Source organism: Aquarana catesbeiana, linkage group LG03 (genome assembly GCF_042186555.1).
Source record: "Aquarana catesbeiana isolate 2022-GZ linkage group LG03, ASM4218655v1, whole genome shotgun sequence".
NCBI lineage: Eukaryota > Metazoa > Chordata > Amphibia > Anura > Ranidae > Aquarana > Aquarana catesbeiana.
Genome location: NC_133326.1, coordinates 504,154,945 through 504,171,335, shown reverse-complemented (window position 1 = coordinate 504,171,335; position 16,391 = coordinate 504,154,945). Strand labels below are relative to the sequence as shown.

At 39.6% G+C, this 16,391-nt stretch overlaps 1 protein-coding gene across 1 annotated transcript in view; it reads left to right on the top strand.

The window, feature by feature from the left end:
• Nucleotides 1–16,391, top strand: part of FAT2 (FAT atypical cadherin 2) — a 176,366-nt gene that overhangs the window by 113,292 nt on the left and 46,683 nt on the right. The window contains exons 8-10 of the mRNA XM_073621123.1: nt 1,989–2,264; nt 6,365–6,575; nt 9,969–14,015. Of these exons, the coding sequence (XP_073477224.1) occupies nt 1,989–2,264; nt 6,365–6,575; nt 9,969–14,015 (4,534 nt within the window). The remainder of the gene's footprint in view (nt 1–1,988; nt 2,265–6,364; nt 6,576–9,968; nt 14,016–16,391) is intronic.

Sequence of the window (16,391 nt, the reverse complement as noted above, 5' to 3'; positions counted from 1 at the left end):
AATAACTAATTTCTTTTTTATAACTATAATATAACAATGCTAGTTAATGTATGCACCTGGGGACAAAGGTACTGAATTGGAAAATACAGTGCCCAGAGAAGAAAGTATTAGGATTGGGATCAAAGGATTGCATTTATGGAGGTGGGGAAGAATCTGGGGCTGTAAACCATAACCCTCAATTACATGCTAGCTTTCAGTGGTCTAAAAGAAAACTGTACTGATAGAAGTAGGTGTTACCTGACTGTTATACTGATCCAAGGTCTTTTTTTTTTTTTTTATCAAAAAGATATAAGGTCTTTAATACTTCCTGAGTCCCTGACCAGGAATAAATGTGCAACCAGTGAACTATTCCCATTGACTACACTAGCTGCTATGTTTACAGGTTCTTGTCCCCTGACGTCTGCTGGCCATTCAATGCTTTTAGAAGTGTTGATCTCCTTGGTTCCAGTTCTCACAGGTTCCTTTTTTAAGGGGAGAACAACAATGGCAACTCTTTTATGTCTATCGGGGGAGTTTATCCTTAAGAATGAGAAGTCAGCAATTGTAGCCCTCTTAAGCCTAGTACACATGGGCAGAATCTTGTGCGTCATTGGCCGGTTCAATAGAAACCGGATGACATTTGGCCCGTGTGTACTACCACCTCTCCCACAGAAGCCAGTCATTTGGCAAGCTTCTGTTGAGGGGGCATGACCAAAAAAGGTCTGCTGACTGGCTCCCGTTCAGCGAACTCAGCCAATGGCTGAGGGCACTGACTAGTGATTTGGCGGGGGGCGTCCCCCTATCAGAGCACAATAGCACAAAAGGGGAGATTGCTGTACTAACACCGGATAGTTAGTACAGCAGATCCGACCTGAGCTGTCAGTTTTTTTCTGTTCAGCCCACTGGGTTGAATGAATAAAAAACTATTAGTGTGCACTAGGCTTTATTTATTCATTGAAGGTTTCCTTTAACAAACTAGACTTTTAGTAGTTTCTGGCTCGTGAATTTCACAGCACGATTCTCATGTGACTCCACATGTTATGCATAGGGCAGCCCATTCAGTTCAATGTCTTGTCCTATGCACGCTTATCACCCAAAAAAAAGCTCCTGTTCCTTACAATTTTTAAAGGCAAATTTTGCAGTGATTGCAGTGCAACAATCGTAGCAATATCACACTGTATTTTGGGTGTCACTTCGAATGAATGGCACCCAAATGCAGGCCACAACTGCAGCATGATTTGGAACTGCGAGCAGAATCATGGCACTTCCAGCCGTGATTCCAAATCGCAAAGTGTGAATAGGGCCAAAAATTTGAGCTGGTGCTATTTGTTCTACTGTTTTGCTAGCTGCACTATTAATGCACATCATATACATTTCTGATTGCCCCTATTTCCTCTGATCCTACTGTGATTCATGAATTATTGCTTTTCTGCATCATACTGCTTGGTCTATTTCAGTTGCCAGCTTTCGAAGGGGTTTTTATGCTTTTAACCTTTCTTCTATATGCCTCCCTTCCCTTCCCCATCCCTCTTTCACATCATATCTATTTCTTCTTTTACACCAGATCTTGGCCATGCCTACTTACCTACAAGTCTACTTGCCAACTACTTAAAAACCAAAGAAACCTTTTATAGACACCTTTATAATTACATTTTCAGCTTTATTATTATCATGAAGATTTCAGTTACATTTTTTCACCATCTTAAGGATATTTGCACTAGTTGTTATAATGCAGAATTAAAGCCCTAATCTACAAGTGCTGTGATTCATTTGGAATTGGTGTTTAGTTTTAGTTTTGCGAGGGTGCAATATATGGCAAAGCAAGAGGTTAATTTAATGCTCTTCTCCCCAGCAGCACATACCTTCACCTACCTGATTGGATAGAAATTAAATGGATTGTTGGAGGCCCTCATATTACATAACAGTTAGCATGACATCCAATCTGAGATTGTATAATCAGAGTGTACTGTGTGGCAAAATGTACTTTTCCTCATTAATTTCTGTTATAGGTTTATATCTCTGTTGTACCATACAATCATCACCGCCCAGAGTTTCAGAAGAATCAATACACTGTTCAAATTCCAGAAGATGTTCAACTAGGTTCTGAAGTGATCAAAGTTACAGCAACAGATCAAGACAGCGGGAATAGACTAATCTATACCATCCAAGGCAGCGCAGACCCAAGAAGCTCTAAAATGTTCAGGATTGATCCTAATACTGGTGTCCTGTTCACCACAGAGACTATGGACTATGAGACGATGCCCATTCATATTTTAAATATCATGGTATGTACTTTGCTTTTAGCAAAATACTCTTAAATCTTTAAAACAAAAGCTACAACTGTGGTGAAGGAAACTGAGCATTTTAGCACCCACCTAAACATGGTGGAGTTATTTATTGATATTCTAATGTTTAGCTATTTAATAATTGTCTATTTGTGTTTGCTGGATGGAATATTTAATCTTTGGGATTATTGAAAATGTGTGCAGGTGAGGGTATACCTGCCAACTTCCTGAGATGAGAAGGGGGGGGGCATCTTTTAGAACAATCTATTTAGGCAAAGGACACTCCCTGCCATAACCAAAGTTATATGGACAATTAATAAAAAAATTGATTAAACCCACAAGCGTTTTTGTTCCCTTCAACTACCTCCTTTATACTGGCTTTTCAAAAGTACAAATATCCTCACAACAAATTTAAAGGTACCAACAAAAGTTAATTCAACAACATTTTCACCAATCATATAACGTTTTTGTTTTTATAAGAACATATTTTAAAAAAGCTTATGATGAGATGTGTTTTTACAGATACTAATTAATCCCCCATTTATATACTACTTCATACACCACTGCCTTGCTATAAATGCCGTATATATATATAGATATATATAGATATATATATATATCTATATATATCTCTCTCTCTATATATATATATATACAGTGGGGACGGAAAGTATTCAGACCCCCTTAAATTTTTCACTCTTTGTTATACTGCAACCATTTGCTAAAATTATTTAAGTTCGTTTTTTTTCCTCAGTAATGTTCACACAGCACCCCATATTGACAGAGAAACACAGAATTGTTGACATTTTTGCAGATTTATTAAAAAAGAAAAACTGAAATATCACATGGTCCTAAGTATTCAGACCCTTTGCTCAGTATTTAGTAGAAGCACCCTTTTGATCTAATACAGCCATGAGTCTTTTTTGGAAAGATGCAACAAGTTTTTCACACCTGGATTTGGGGATCCTCTGCCATTCCTCCTTGCAGATCCTCTCCAGTTCTGTCAGGTTGGATGGTAAACATTGGTGGACAGCCATTTTTAGTTCTCTCCAGAGATGCTCAATCGGGTTTAAGTCAGGGCTCTGGCTGGGCCATTCAAGAACAGTCGTGGAGTTGTTGTGAAACCACTCCTTCGTTATTTTAGCTGCGTGCTTAGGGTCATTGTCTTGTTGGAAGGTAAACCTTCGGTCCAGTCTGAGGTCCTGAGCACTCTGGACCTCAGCACTACATATATATATAGATATATAGATATATAGATATATATATCTATATATCTATATATATATAGTATATAAATAGGGGATTATTATTATTATCTGTAGAAACACATCTCCTCCCATTTTTTTTAAATATGCTGTTATGGAAAAATCCTTTATCTGTGTATGATCAATCAAAAGTTTGTTATTTTCTTGTATGTTCAAGCATTTAAAATTTGACCCATTTGTTGTGGTTATATTTGTGCAAACACGGTTGTGTTAGCATACTAACCCATTACATTTATAGTGGCTTTTCAAAAGTACCAAATGCAATAACTTAGAGGTTGCATGAAAGGTGCAATACATCTCTTTTGGTAGTTAAATAATATCTTTTATTTTATAGAGGCCTATACATCAGATCAAAAAGAGTGGCATCTGAGTAGGAAAGAGGGACAAAAGAGGGACAGACCGTCCAAGTTAGAGACAGTTAGCAGCTGTGCAAGGGTGGTATAGAGCAGCCTTTATCAACCAGGGTGCCCAGGCACCCTGGGGTGCCTTGAGGTTCCTTTAGGGGTGCCTTGGCAAAATGCCTAACAACCAATGATGTCACCAATTGATAAGGAGGATGTCAATCGTCTGCACAACATCCTTGTTTGATCCTCTCCTACCCCTCTCTGTCAGTGCTGGGGTCACATTAGCTGAGTAATGGAGAAAAACTGAGGGAGAAGAGAAACACTGAAATACTAGTCAGTACCAGTGTGCAAAAGTGTATTGAATTTGGAAGAATAAATCACTTCCAACATCGGGTGTCCTACGTGTATGGATATTTATGTATTATGTGAAACAATTAGAATTGTTTTTTACATTTTAGAATGGGGTGCCTCAAGATTGTCCATAATTTTAAAGGGTGCCTTGACTGAAAAAAGGTTGAGAAACACTGGTATAGACAATGTTCATTAAATGCTTTCAGTTTACAAATGTTAGTGTGTTATACAACTGGTTGTAGTCAGTTATAGCACATTACAAGTATAGATTGACAGTTTTTAAAGCGGCATTAAACCCAAAACCAAAAATGTAATATATTGCAGTGCACCAATCATTAAATGAAGTGGCTGCATTCAGTTTTTTTTATGCTTTTTTCCCTTTGATTTCCTTAGTGATCTGGCCGGTAACATACCTCCTATATTATACAGACAACACTCTGGATGAATGAGTACAGGGGACAGATTTGGACAGCAGTCTAAAGTAGTAGCATATTTATATACACCAACAAATTGAAGCTGAACTCCAGATAATATTTTATAATCAGTTACAGCAAACAGTTTTTTCTTTTGAGATAAAGGTTTTACATAAATAAATAACAGCTGACCGTGTTAAGCATCCCTGCCAGTGTAAAATGGTCTCATCCCTGTAGCTGCAAGAGAGCTTTTCTGTTGAAAAACAGCTGACTTAATGAAAATAGAAGAAAGAAAGCCTAAAACGGGAAATGAATACAAAAATATATATAAATCTTGCGAGCTACTCTAGAGCAACCTGAAACTGCAATCAGTGTCAGGTATAAAGTAACCTGAGGTTACAACCTAGCATCAGGTGTGGTATAACAATTCCTGTGAAACAAAGTACAAATTCACAGCTGCTAAGCATTGATGACAATCCCATAATTTGTGAAAACATATATACAAAAAACAAAAAAACGCAGCGATGTGTGGTACTGAACCTTACAAATGCATAAATAGTGCCATAAACAATGAAAATCAATATTGATAAAAAATGTAACTATGAACATAAAAAAATATTTTTTGTGTAACAAGCAAGCTCACAGTGAAAGAAATGTAGTATTAATCCTTAGTATCAATTGTCCAAAAAAAAAGAGAGATTTTTTTTCTCCCAATTTTCATCAATCCACAGAGACAAAAGTGCAAATTGGGGTATTATACGTGTTACTGTCCAAAAGGGGACTCTAGTGATGGTAATCCTGATCAGAAGAGGGTGAATTCACACACATGCCCGCCCCACCCCCACCCCCCCCCACCCCCGTGTGAATGCGCTCACCTCCAACAGTGTGACCGCACACTTAAGTTTGGTCCACATAAGCAGTTGAACCACTCCTGGGCTCTAAGTGAAACTGGACCAGCAGAATCGCACAGGAAATCCAGAGAAGTTGTCCTCAATTTAAAACAAGAAAGAGGCTGGAAAGTGCATTATCGCTAGTTTAAAAATGTATTTAGAAAACATAACATCAGGGTACTCACATGTTTTAGGTGCTTCAAGCACACCAAACTATAAAAGCATTAAGCATAGGATTCCTCTCTAAACGACTTTCAAACCTGTATGTGTCAGTAGCTTGTACAAACAAGCATGTATCCAAACTCCTCCACAGTCCTGGCCCCTCCCCTACATGTGCTGACACAGGGCTAATCACGTGTCTTCCTCAGGGGGTTTCTGAGACCAGATTCCCCTGAGGAAGACACGTGATTAGCATTTTTAGTTTTTTGGGAAATGAATACAGTCATTACATCTAACAGTTGGTAAGCTGCAATATAAAAGTATTTGCTTTTAGGTTTAATACTGATTCAAAGTATAACTAATGGCAAAACCTTTTTTTCTTAGTTTTGGACAGAGTGGAGAAGGGATTAGAACACATTTCACTTTATTATTGCTGTTATTAGGGAGATTCATCCTCAATATTTGTCCTGTTTACCGTTATCATCCCTTTGTAGATCCCTCACTTCTTATTTTAGCAATGGGACAGCAAGTGAATGGAAATCTCCACAATGGCACACAGATGGCCAAAAACTGACAGTTAGAACCCCATTTTATCCTACTTAAATAAAGATTTTTTTGCCTGTAGTTCCACTTAAAAAAAATATACAACTGTTTTAAATTATTTTTTTTTTTTTGTAGGTTCGTGATCAGGAAGTTCAAATCAAGAGGGATTTTGTAAGGATTACCATTCAGGTACAAGACATCAATGATCACTCACCTCACTTCATTCACCCTGTTTATGAAGGAAGTGTTTCTGACTCAGCTGCTGTTGGAGCCGAGGTGTTAAGAGTCCAGGCTACAGACAAAGACCAGGGGCTCAATGCAAAGATCCAGTATTTTATTCATTCAGGTGAGGCTAACACTTCTGAGGTCACTATGATCTACTTTAAAGACCGATATATTCCACATTATGCTTGAGAGTCCTGTGATCAACACTTGAAGGCACTATCATCGACTATTGGGATAACTTTAATTCATACTTGAGACTTTTTTGATCCACATTTTCTCCACACAGCTCTTGACACAACTGTGATTCACCTTTGAGAAACCTATGAAATCATCTGTGTTCTTGGTGCTATATTCTCACATAGTATGGGCCAGCGGCGGCCTGTCCATAGGGGGCGCAGGGGAGCCGCCCCCCTAATCTCTATGTGCCCGGCCCCTATTCTCCATGCAGGGCGCCGTATGCATATAGTTCTATGGGGTTTTTTTTTTATTTGTGCAGCACATGATTAGAGCCGGAGGTATGGACAGGTTCTGTATGTTGATGTACCATTTGGAAGCTTAATGCTAATGAATCCCCTGTTAAGGTATGGCAGGAATGGCAGAAAGGGATAGCTTCCTGTAAAGCAGCTGATAATCAGACTATGGACATTCAAATATTTAATTATTCTTAACAAGCAGTAAATTATCTTTAAAACAAGCACTTACTACTTACTCTGTAGCTGCAGGCACTGTGGCCTAATTCATCCTCAAAGTTCACAGCAGAAACACTAAAGTCATTCTCGTCTTTTTCTTATTAGCTCAGCTTACTCTGCTGCCCATTTTAGCAGTGACTCAGCAATCTTCCAGTCTCCCAATCTCCACAGAGGGAAGGTGCTGTGGGAGCAAGGTGAACTGAGCTGTGAACTCTGGGGATAAATTTCCCCACAGTGAGTTCAGGTGCAGAGATCAGAGAGGGTTTGTTTCCACATGTGTATGGGACAGAATGCTGGACCTACCATATCATTATATAAAATCTTATAGTTTACAGTGGCCTATTCACTTAGATCACTTGGAAGCCATAATGGGCAGTGAAATTAATACTTAAAGTGGATTTGAAGGCATAAAATGAAAGTTTGCTATTTTACATGGATTATCTAGGATTATCTAGGAATGTTAATTGTGCACCCTAAAAAATTGTCTTGAATTCCTAGGCACTCTTGTAGTGTAAGCCTCATAGCTGCATATTTGCAGTATATCATAGGCACTATACTCCCACTGCTAGTCTCACAAAAATGATGTCATTACTGTGCTGTTAACTTTCCTCCTTGCTGAAGAGGAAGCTGATGTGCAAAGAATTCAATGCTTCATTCGTTCTGTGAATCTTCCTACACCCTCCTGCTGTTTATTGAATATTCCACCACCAGTGGTCAAATTACCAGTCATCAGGCGAACAGGAAGCCCAGCCCTTACCCCTAGCAAAATGGTTGCCTTCACACATTGACAGAAAGTGGAAAAAGGGTAGTAAGTCAGTAACAGGGAACCAGTCAGCCTCAGGGAGCCTACAGGCAACACTGGTGACTAGTCCTTTGCCATCTGCTTGCCTTTTTTGGTACAACTTGTAAAGTACAGGTTCTATTTAAACATTATTATTGTGATAAGGCTTGACAAATTTTGGTCTAATACAAATATGGGCTGGAGAGTTTTACATGGTCTCCTAATTCTCAGTCCTCTGTCCTCTGAGGTCTTTTGTAGCTAGTATTATGTGTGGACACTTCCAGAGGGGTTGACTTACTAAAGGCAACTGCACTTTGTAAGTGGAGTTGCACTCTGCAAGGGCATTTGCTCCAGAGCTTAGTAAATGGGGGGGAGGTCTGCTGACTTTAATCATTAAATCATGTGCAAGCAAAAATGTATTTTTTTCTTTTTTCTTTCCTTGCATGTGATTGGGTATTCTTTGCAGAGTAAAGTGCCACCTCATTTACTAAGCTCTGGAGAAAATGCCCTTGCAGAATGCACAGTCTATTTGCCTTTAGTAAACCAACCCCATAGCCTGACAGCTGCTAACAAGTAGGTCCCATACTTTGTCTTGCATGTTGAATCTGCCACCCCATATAATTTTGAAAGTGCTGCATTATTTTTCTTTTCATCAATTTATTTTTGGTTTGAAGCCTACTAATGTAAATTTCATGTCTGTGTGAACAGTGCAGTAAGCTTTGAAAATCATTTTTCAACCCATTGTATTCATATTGTCTTTAGAACAAAAGTATAATTAGTTTCAGTTGTCTTACAAAAACATCTTCTAAATCTCTGACCACAAAAGTGAGAAAGTGGATATAAGCCTATTAGTGCCGCTTTAGTATGAAGTGGTTTCACTTCCACTGGAAGGATTAAACCTGTAGTTTGTCAGATTGGATAAGTAATAATCTTTCTTGATTGATACAAATGAATTTATGTGCACAGGAAAGTATTTAACACCAAGTGATAAATGGGTAGACTATGTGTTGACTCAACATTCCAATCTTTTAACATGATATGTAGCTGGTGAAGTCTTTAAGTAAGATTGCCACAGGTTATTCTTTCGTGACACTGTATCGCTCGTACGAGCTCTTCCACAGTTCAAAGCAGTGATATTGGTTAAATTTGTATGCTCCTAGGTATACCTTCAGCACAGCTACCACCATCAGTGTTGAGTTTCAGGCAAACAGCTTAAAGTGGTTCTAAAGTCTTAACTTTTTTTTACCTTAATGCGTTCTGTGCATAAAGGTAAAAAATGCTCCAATACTAGTGTCCCCCCTCCCTCCTTCTAAACACTTACCTTAGCCCTCTATCGATCCAGCACTGTGCCCAGCTGTAGATCTTCTCTCTTCACTTTCCCTTCTCACAGGAGCCATAAGCTCTGCTGCTATCAGTCAAATCCTGTGAGGAGAGGGTGGGGGCCGTGGCTGAGTTAAGGTGTGTGTGTCTTTGGAGGCACACAGCCTGACTAAAGAGCACACCCACATAGGTGCCACCAATTGAAAGCGGCTTGCTATAGGGGCACTCGTAAGAAGAAGAAGGGGCAGAGAACGCTGGCAGGGGACTCCAGAGAAGGAGGTAAGAGACTGATGTGCACAACATCATTGTACAGATCAGGTAAGTATAACATCTTTTTTATTTTAATATAAAAAAGACTTTACAATCACTTGAATTATTTTGTATCTTATATTTTCTTGCTAGTTGTTTGGCTGTTATGATAACCCAGTGTGCTTGAATACCTTCTGAGTGACCATATTTGCACATATAGGAAATAAGAAAAAAAAAGTCCTGAATACTTATTCCAGATCAGCGACTCAAACAATGGAGGCAAGAAGATTAGAGTGACAGGCAGAAAACTAGGATTTTCAGAGGACAGCAATAGCAGACACACCCTTACAGTTAGAAAAATATCTCTTATCTCTAAAAAAAACAAAAAAAAACTCCTCGATTAATATTTGTGGTTCCATTATTTAAACAGGTATGAGCCATAATTAATACATATCTTTATTTTTTTTTTTTACAGGCAATAGTGAAGGATATTTTAATATTGACAAGTCTTCTGGCCTTATTACTATTGCTAAGACACTGGAGCAGCTGACAAAAAGCTGGATAACCTTGACAATCCTGGCAGTAGATCAGGGGACACCACCGTTTCAGGACATAGCCACTGTCAACCTACAAATCAAACCTTCTGACACATCAACACCAAAGTTTATGTTGAGAGAATATGTGGTTGAAATCAGTGAGTCAGTGACTATTGGTTTTTTTGTAACCATGGTGTCTGCAACAAGCTGGTCTTCCATTAATTATGATATTAAAGAAGGGAATGAGGAAGGTTCATTTTACCTTAACTGCTATTCTGGCATAATCACTACCAAAAAAAATCTGGATTTTGAGACCATTTCTTCTTACCAACTCAAAATACGTGGTACCAGCTCTCTTGGATATTTCAGTGAAACAACCGTCTTTATCTACATCATTGATGAAAACGACAACTCCCCAATTTTCTCACAAAGCATATATTTGGGTCAAATTAATGAAGATGCTCCAATAGGCAGCATGGTAACAAGTATGGACTTGACTCCTCTGATCATTCAAGCTACTGACAATGACACTGAAGCAAATGCTATCTTGAGTTACCAAATACTGGATCCTGAAGTTCTCAGATACTTCAAAATTAATCCAAGTATGGGAACATTGTTCACTGTGGCAGAACTTGACTTTGAGATAGCAACTTCATTCTTTTTTGATGTGCATGTATGTGACTCAGGTATACCAAGTCGGTTTGCTTCTCAGCCAGTAAAAGTCACCATACAAGTGATTAATGTAAATGATTCTCCACCCAAATTTTTGAAGGACATATATGATCTGAATATTTATTTACCTGCACATAATAATATGCATATCCTAACCGTGGCAGCTAGAGATGTCGATTCAGAAGTGATGTACAGCATTTCAGAAGGCAACGCAGATAATGCGTTCTTGATTGATTCAAGATCTGGTGTCCTTGTTTTAAACGATTCCTCTCTCTTGAAATCATACCATGAACTTCCAATAAAAGCTTGGGATGGTTTGTACCATGACACTGCACTGATAAAAATTAATGTCACTCAATTCAGAATAACCAACTTGAAATTTGATCAGGCTTCATATACATCAAAGGTGACCGAAAACGATCCTAGTATTAAGGTGTTAAATATTGTGGATGTGGTTGGAATTCAACTTAATGAGCCAGTTAGTTTTTCAGTTCTTACATATACAGAACTTTTCCAGATAATTCCATCCTCTGGTGTTCTCCAGACAAAAGGTCTAGCATTTGACAGAGAGAGCCAAAGCAAATATGATGTAATAGTTGAAGCTAAGGACAGCAGGAATCCACCGCGGGTGTCTCAGGCTAAAGCGGAAGTATATGTTGAAGATGTCAATGATAATGCTCCAGAATTTATTAATACTCCATATTATTTGGCTGTAGAAGATGGCATAGAGCCTGGTGATGTCATCTTCCAGGTGTCAGCTATAGATAAAGATGCTGGACAAAACAGTGCTTTGACTTTCCAGTTGGAAGACGACTATAAATATTTCAGGATTGACCCATCTCTAGGAGACATTATTCTTAGACAACCTTTTGATTATGAAGCCTTAAATCAGTATGTTCTAAAAGTGATTGTCAGAGACCATGGTAAACCCTCTTTGCAAGCTCAAGAGGAAGTAGTCATCATTGTTCGAAACAAATCTAATCCTATTTTCCAAAGTCTATATTACACAGTAAACTTGCCAGAAAATGTACCTATCTCTACTCCAGTTTTACACATTCAGGCTCGCAGCCCAGAAGGATTCCGTATTATTTACAATATTGTTGAGAATGAAGCGCTTAGTTTTTTTAGCATTGACTTTAAGACTGGTTCTCTAAGTGTTTCAGGGCAGCTAGATTATGAGACCAAAACTACACATCTGTTAACTGTTAGAGCCACAGATTCTGCTGTAGGCCATTTTTCGGAAGCACGAGTGTTAGTTAAAGTGGAAGATGTAAACGATCACTCACCTGTCTTCTCCCAAATGGTCTACACAGCACACATCATGGAAAAACTTCCACCATATCAACCAGTGATTCAACTGCAAGCTTCTGATCAAGATTCTGGGAAAAACCAAGAGGTTTCATATCATATCTTAGGAAACGACACAGAGGAAACTCATGCATTCTTCCATATAAACCACAAAACTGGTGAAATCACAACAGCCCAGGAGTTGGATTATGAAACTATGCGGCAGTTTCAGTTCAAAGTGAGAGCCACAGATAACGGTTTGCCACCTTTACATTCAGATGCGCTTGTCATTGTCAATATAACTGATGTAAATGACAATCCTCCAGAGTTCAGAGAAACACACTATGAAGCTAATGTAAGCGAACTAGCCAACTGTGGACATATTGTTATTAAAGTCCAAGCATTTGACCTTGATAGTGTAGATGCTGGCAGGCTGGAGTATCTTATTCTTTCTGGTAACAATCATCGACACTTTACTATAAACAGAACATCTGGAGTAATCTCCTTTTCTAACCTCTGCAGAAATAGTTTGGATTTATTTTACCAGCTACAGGTCGCAGCTACTGATGGAGTGTACAGGGATACTGTACCAGTGTATATCAATATTACCCATGCCAATAAGCACACCCCATCCTTTCAACAGAATGTATTTGAAGTAGAACTTGCAGAGAATGCAGAAATAGGCACTACAGTGATTGAGTTGGCAGTAAATGATCCTGATGACGGACCTTATGGAATGGTGGATTATAGTATTATTAATAAATTGGCCTTAGACATGTTTTCAATTGACAGTAATGGCCATATAGCAACACTGAGGAAATTAGACAGGGAAAATGCAACAGAGAGGCTTATTGCCATCAAAGTTATGGCAAAGGATGGGGGAGGTAGGGCAGCTTTCTGCACAGTTAAAATAATTCTGACGGATGAGAATGACAACCCTCCCCTGTTCATTGCCAATGAATATACTTTATCTGTCCAGTCTAATCTTGGCAAAGGAACCCCAATTATTCAGGTGCTTGCTTATGATGCTGATGAAGGGCAAAATGCTGATGTTACCTATTCTATTGATAAATATGATGAAGATCTAGTTCAAATCAATCCTTACAATGGTACTATCACCGCAAAAAAAAGCCTATTAGGGCTGGAAAACAAAGACATTACTTTTACAGTCATAGCAAAAGATGGCGCACCTCCAAATTGGAGTTCACTTGTTCCTGTTCATCTCCATATTGTACCAACAGAGGTCACTTTGCCCAAGTTTTCTGAACCGTTGTATAGTTTTTCAGCATCAGAAGATCTCCCTGAAGGATCTGAGGTAGGACTAGTGAAAGCAACGGCAATGGAGCCAGTCATTTATAGCCTAGTCGAAGGTACAACTCCAGAAAGCAACAAAGATGGAGTATTTAGTCTAGATAAACACACAGGAGCTCTGGTTGTAAAAAAAGGAGTAGACCATGAAAAAACCAAATGGTATCTTATTGATGTTCAGGCCAACTGTCCTCACCTGGGCAAGGAGTTAGTGTCTTTGGTTTCAGTAAGCATCCAAGTGAAAGACATTAATGACAACCAGCCTGTTTTTGAATCTGACCTCTACAGAGCTTCATTAACAGAGAATATGCCAGCTGGGACAACTGTCATACAAGTTACTGCAAATGATCAAGACACAGGCAATGATGGAGTAGTAACTTATAGCCTCAAAGGAGATACTAGTGAAATTCAAAGATTCTTCACCATTGATGCTGAAAATGGTTGGATTAGAACCCTAAAGGAGCTTGATTGTGAAAAGCAAGAGGTCTATCAATTTTATGTAGTGGCTACAGACCAGGGAAAGAAAATACGCCTTTCATCTGAAACCATGGTAGAAGTGACAGTAACTGATGAGAATGACAACCCTCCAAGGTTCACCTCTCAAGTATATAGGGGATCCATAGCAGAAAACAGCAAATCTGGACAAGTCATAACTACCTTCAAAACTTGGGACGGTGATATGTCTGAAAGCAACAGGAAGGTCGCCTGTTTCATAACAGGTAAGACGATGTGATGAAGTGGTACTGCATGCATTGTCTGAAATGTAGACCAGCAATGTCTAACAACTGCAAATATTGGACTTTTTCTAACATACATTATAGTGACTTTAAGGAAGCTGTCTGTCTATTTCTTAATATATATATATTAAAAATAGTTGGTTATTGCAGTTTACCAAAACTGGTATTTATATAAACAGGGCCAACTGAACCCCAAGCAGACCTCTTTTACCTTTTGGAAAGATACCACATATAATGTTTGAAATTAAAGCGGGGTTCCACCCAAATTTTGAACATTATCTCTATGCATTCTCTTCCTTGCCTATATGCTGACATGCTGTGTAAAAAAATTTAAATCGCTGTAATTACCTTTTTTTTTCTAATCTTCTTAGCACTTCCTGGTTTTCCTCCCATGGGAGTAGGCGTGTTTCTAGCTTCTCCCAGACCTCCCACAGTCCCCTGGGAGCTAGTCTCAGGCTTCCCAGCATGCATTGTGCAACAGCGTCATCACAACATCTCGGTGAATGCTGGGAGCATAGCATTCATCGCATCCAGGAAATACATGCTTGTGGGCTTCAAATGCCCACAATGAAGATGGAAACCGCCTTCAGTGAATTTTTTAAGTTATTCTTTACAACGAAATCGGACACAGGCGGACTTATTACACAGAACATGTGAGTAGATAATCATGAGAAGAAAAGTTTGTGAATGAACTCCAAAAAAAAAAATGATAGATAGGTGGACCCCCGCTTTAAGTACACTCTGGATAAAGGCTATTTCTTTACCTCACTAAAATTTTTCCAGCCGTGAGGTGAAAATATGCTACAAAATAGTCACCCTATCTGCTCAATCCTAAACACAGGCAGTCCTCAGGTTATGAACAAGATAGGTTCTGTAGGTTTGTTCTTAAAAGAGAAGTATGGGATTTTTTTTTTTAATCATACTTACCTAGGTGGATGTAGCATTGGACCAATGCTGCATCTGTCCCCACCGGCTCTAAGACTGAGAACCGAGTGATCGAACACTGTTGATCACTTGGTTCTCAGTGCTCCCTTAATAGAGAGCTGGTGACTGTCAGTCACCGTGTCTCTGCACCCAACCTCCGCGTGGCCTACTCAGGCTCTCGGCAGCTTGCTGAGAGGCTGATCCAGGTGCCGGTCCAGGGCGGGCCATGTCCATATGGTCACAATCTTTCCCCAGCCTGGGCAGGCTCCGTGACGTCAGCTGACAGCGGGCTTCAGCCTACTGTCTGCTGAAAACAGGTCACAGGATTGCAAAACAATCTATACTCCTGTGATCCACAGAAGGAGTACAGCCAAACAAGCTTTGGCTGTACTTCTTTAAGTTGAATTTGTATGTAAGTTGGAACAGGTACAATATATTTTTTAAGTGCAACTCCAGCCACAAAAAAAAAAAAATGTATATGTTTTGGATAGCATAGGGAAGGGTTAACTGACCACGCAGTGATGTGGGATTGCTGACAGGTCCGCTGGACAGTAGGTGGCAGCATGCAGTGAGCAACAAAATGGCCACCTGGAGGTTTCTCGGACCAGCATGACTTCACGCTGCCTCCGTTCTTAAAGTGGTTGTATAGGTTTGTGTTTTTTTTTTTTAAATAACAAACATGTTATACTTACCTCCACTGTGCAGTTCATTTTGCACAGAGTGGCCCCGATCCTGCTGTTCTGGGGTCCCACGGCGGCTGTCTGGGCGGCTGTCTCCTCCCCACAATAGATAACCCCCTCGGGAAGCTCTCTCCTGCCTTGCGGGCGCACTGCCGTCTCATACACTCTGCGTCCATAAACACAGAGTGTATGTCTCGGTCCGGCGGCCGTGTCATTTGGATTTGATTGACAGCAGCATAAGCCAATGGCTGCGCTGCTATCAATCTATCCAATGAAGAGCCGAGAAGACCGGCCGAGAAGAGCCGAGAAGCCATCGCGTTCTCGATGCGGGACTTTCGAGGGCTCAGGTAAGTAAACCGGGGGGCTGGGGGGCCTGTAACCAACAGATAGTTTTTCACCTTAATGCATAGGATGCATTAAGGTGAAAAAAACGGAAGGTTTACAACCCCTTTAAGTTCAAGTCTTATGTAACTCAGGTGTTTGTAACTCGGGGACTACCTGTAAGCAATTTTCCTGTGCACGCTCCAGAAACAATATACTGATACATAATACATGTTACTAAACTGTGTCCCTTGGGTTTACATGAGCAAGTTTTGCTGCAGTATTGGGGGAACAGGGATTGCTATCAGGGACAGGGATTAATGTAGGGAAAGGTTGTGCCATTATAAGTGCATAAAAGGTGTACAATACTCTAAAAATCTGTTTAATGACATTTGAAACATCTTTAAAGCGGGGGTCCACCTATCCATCGTTT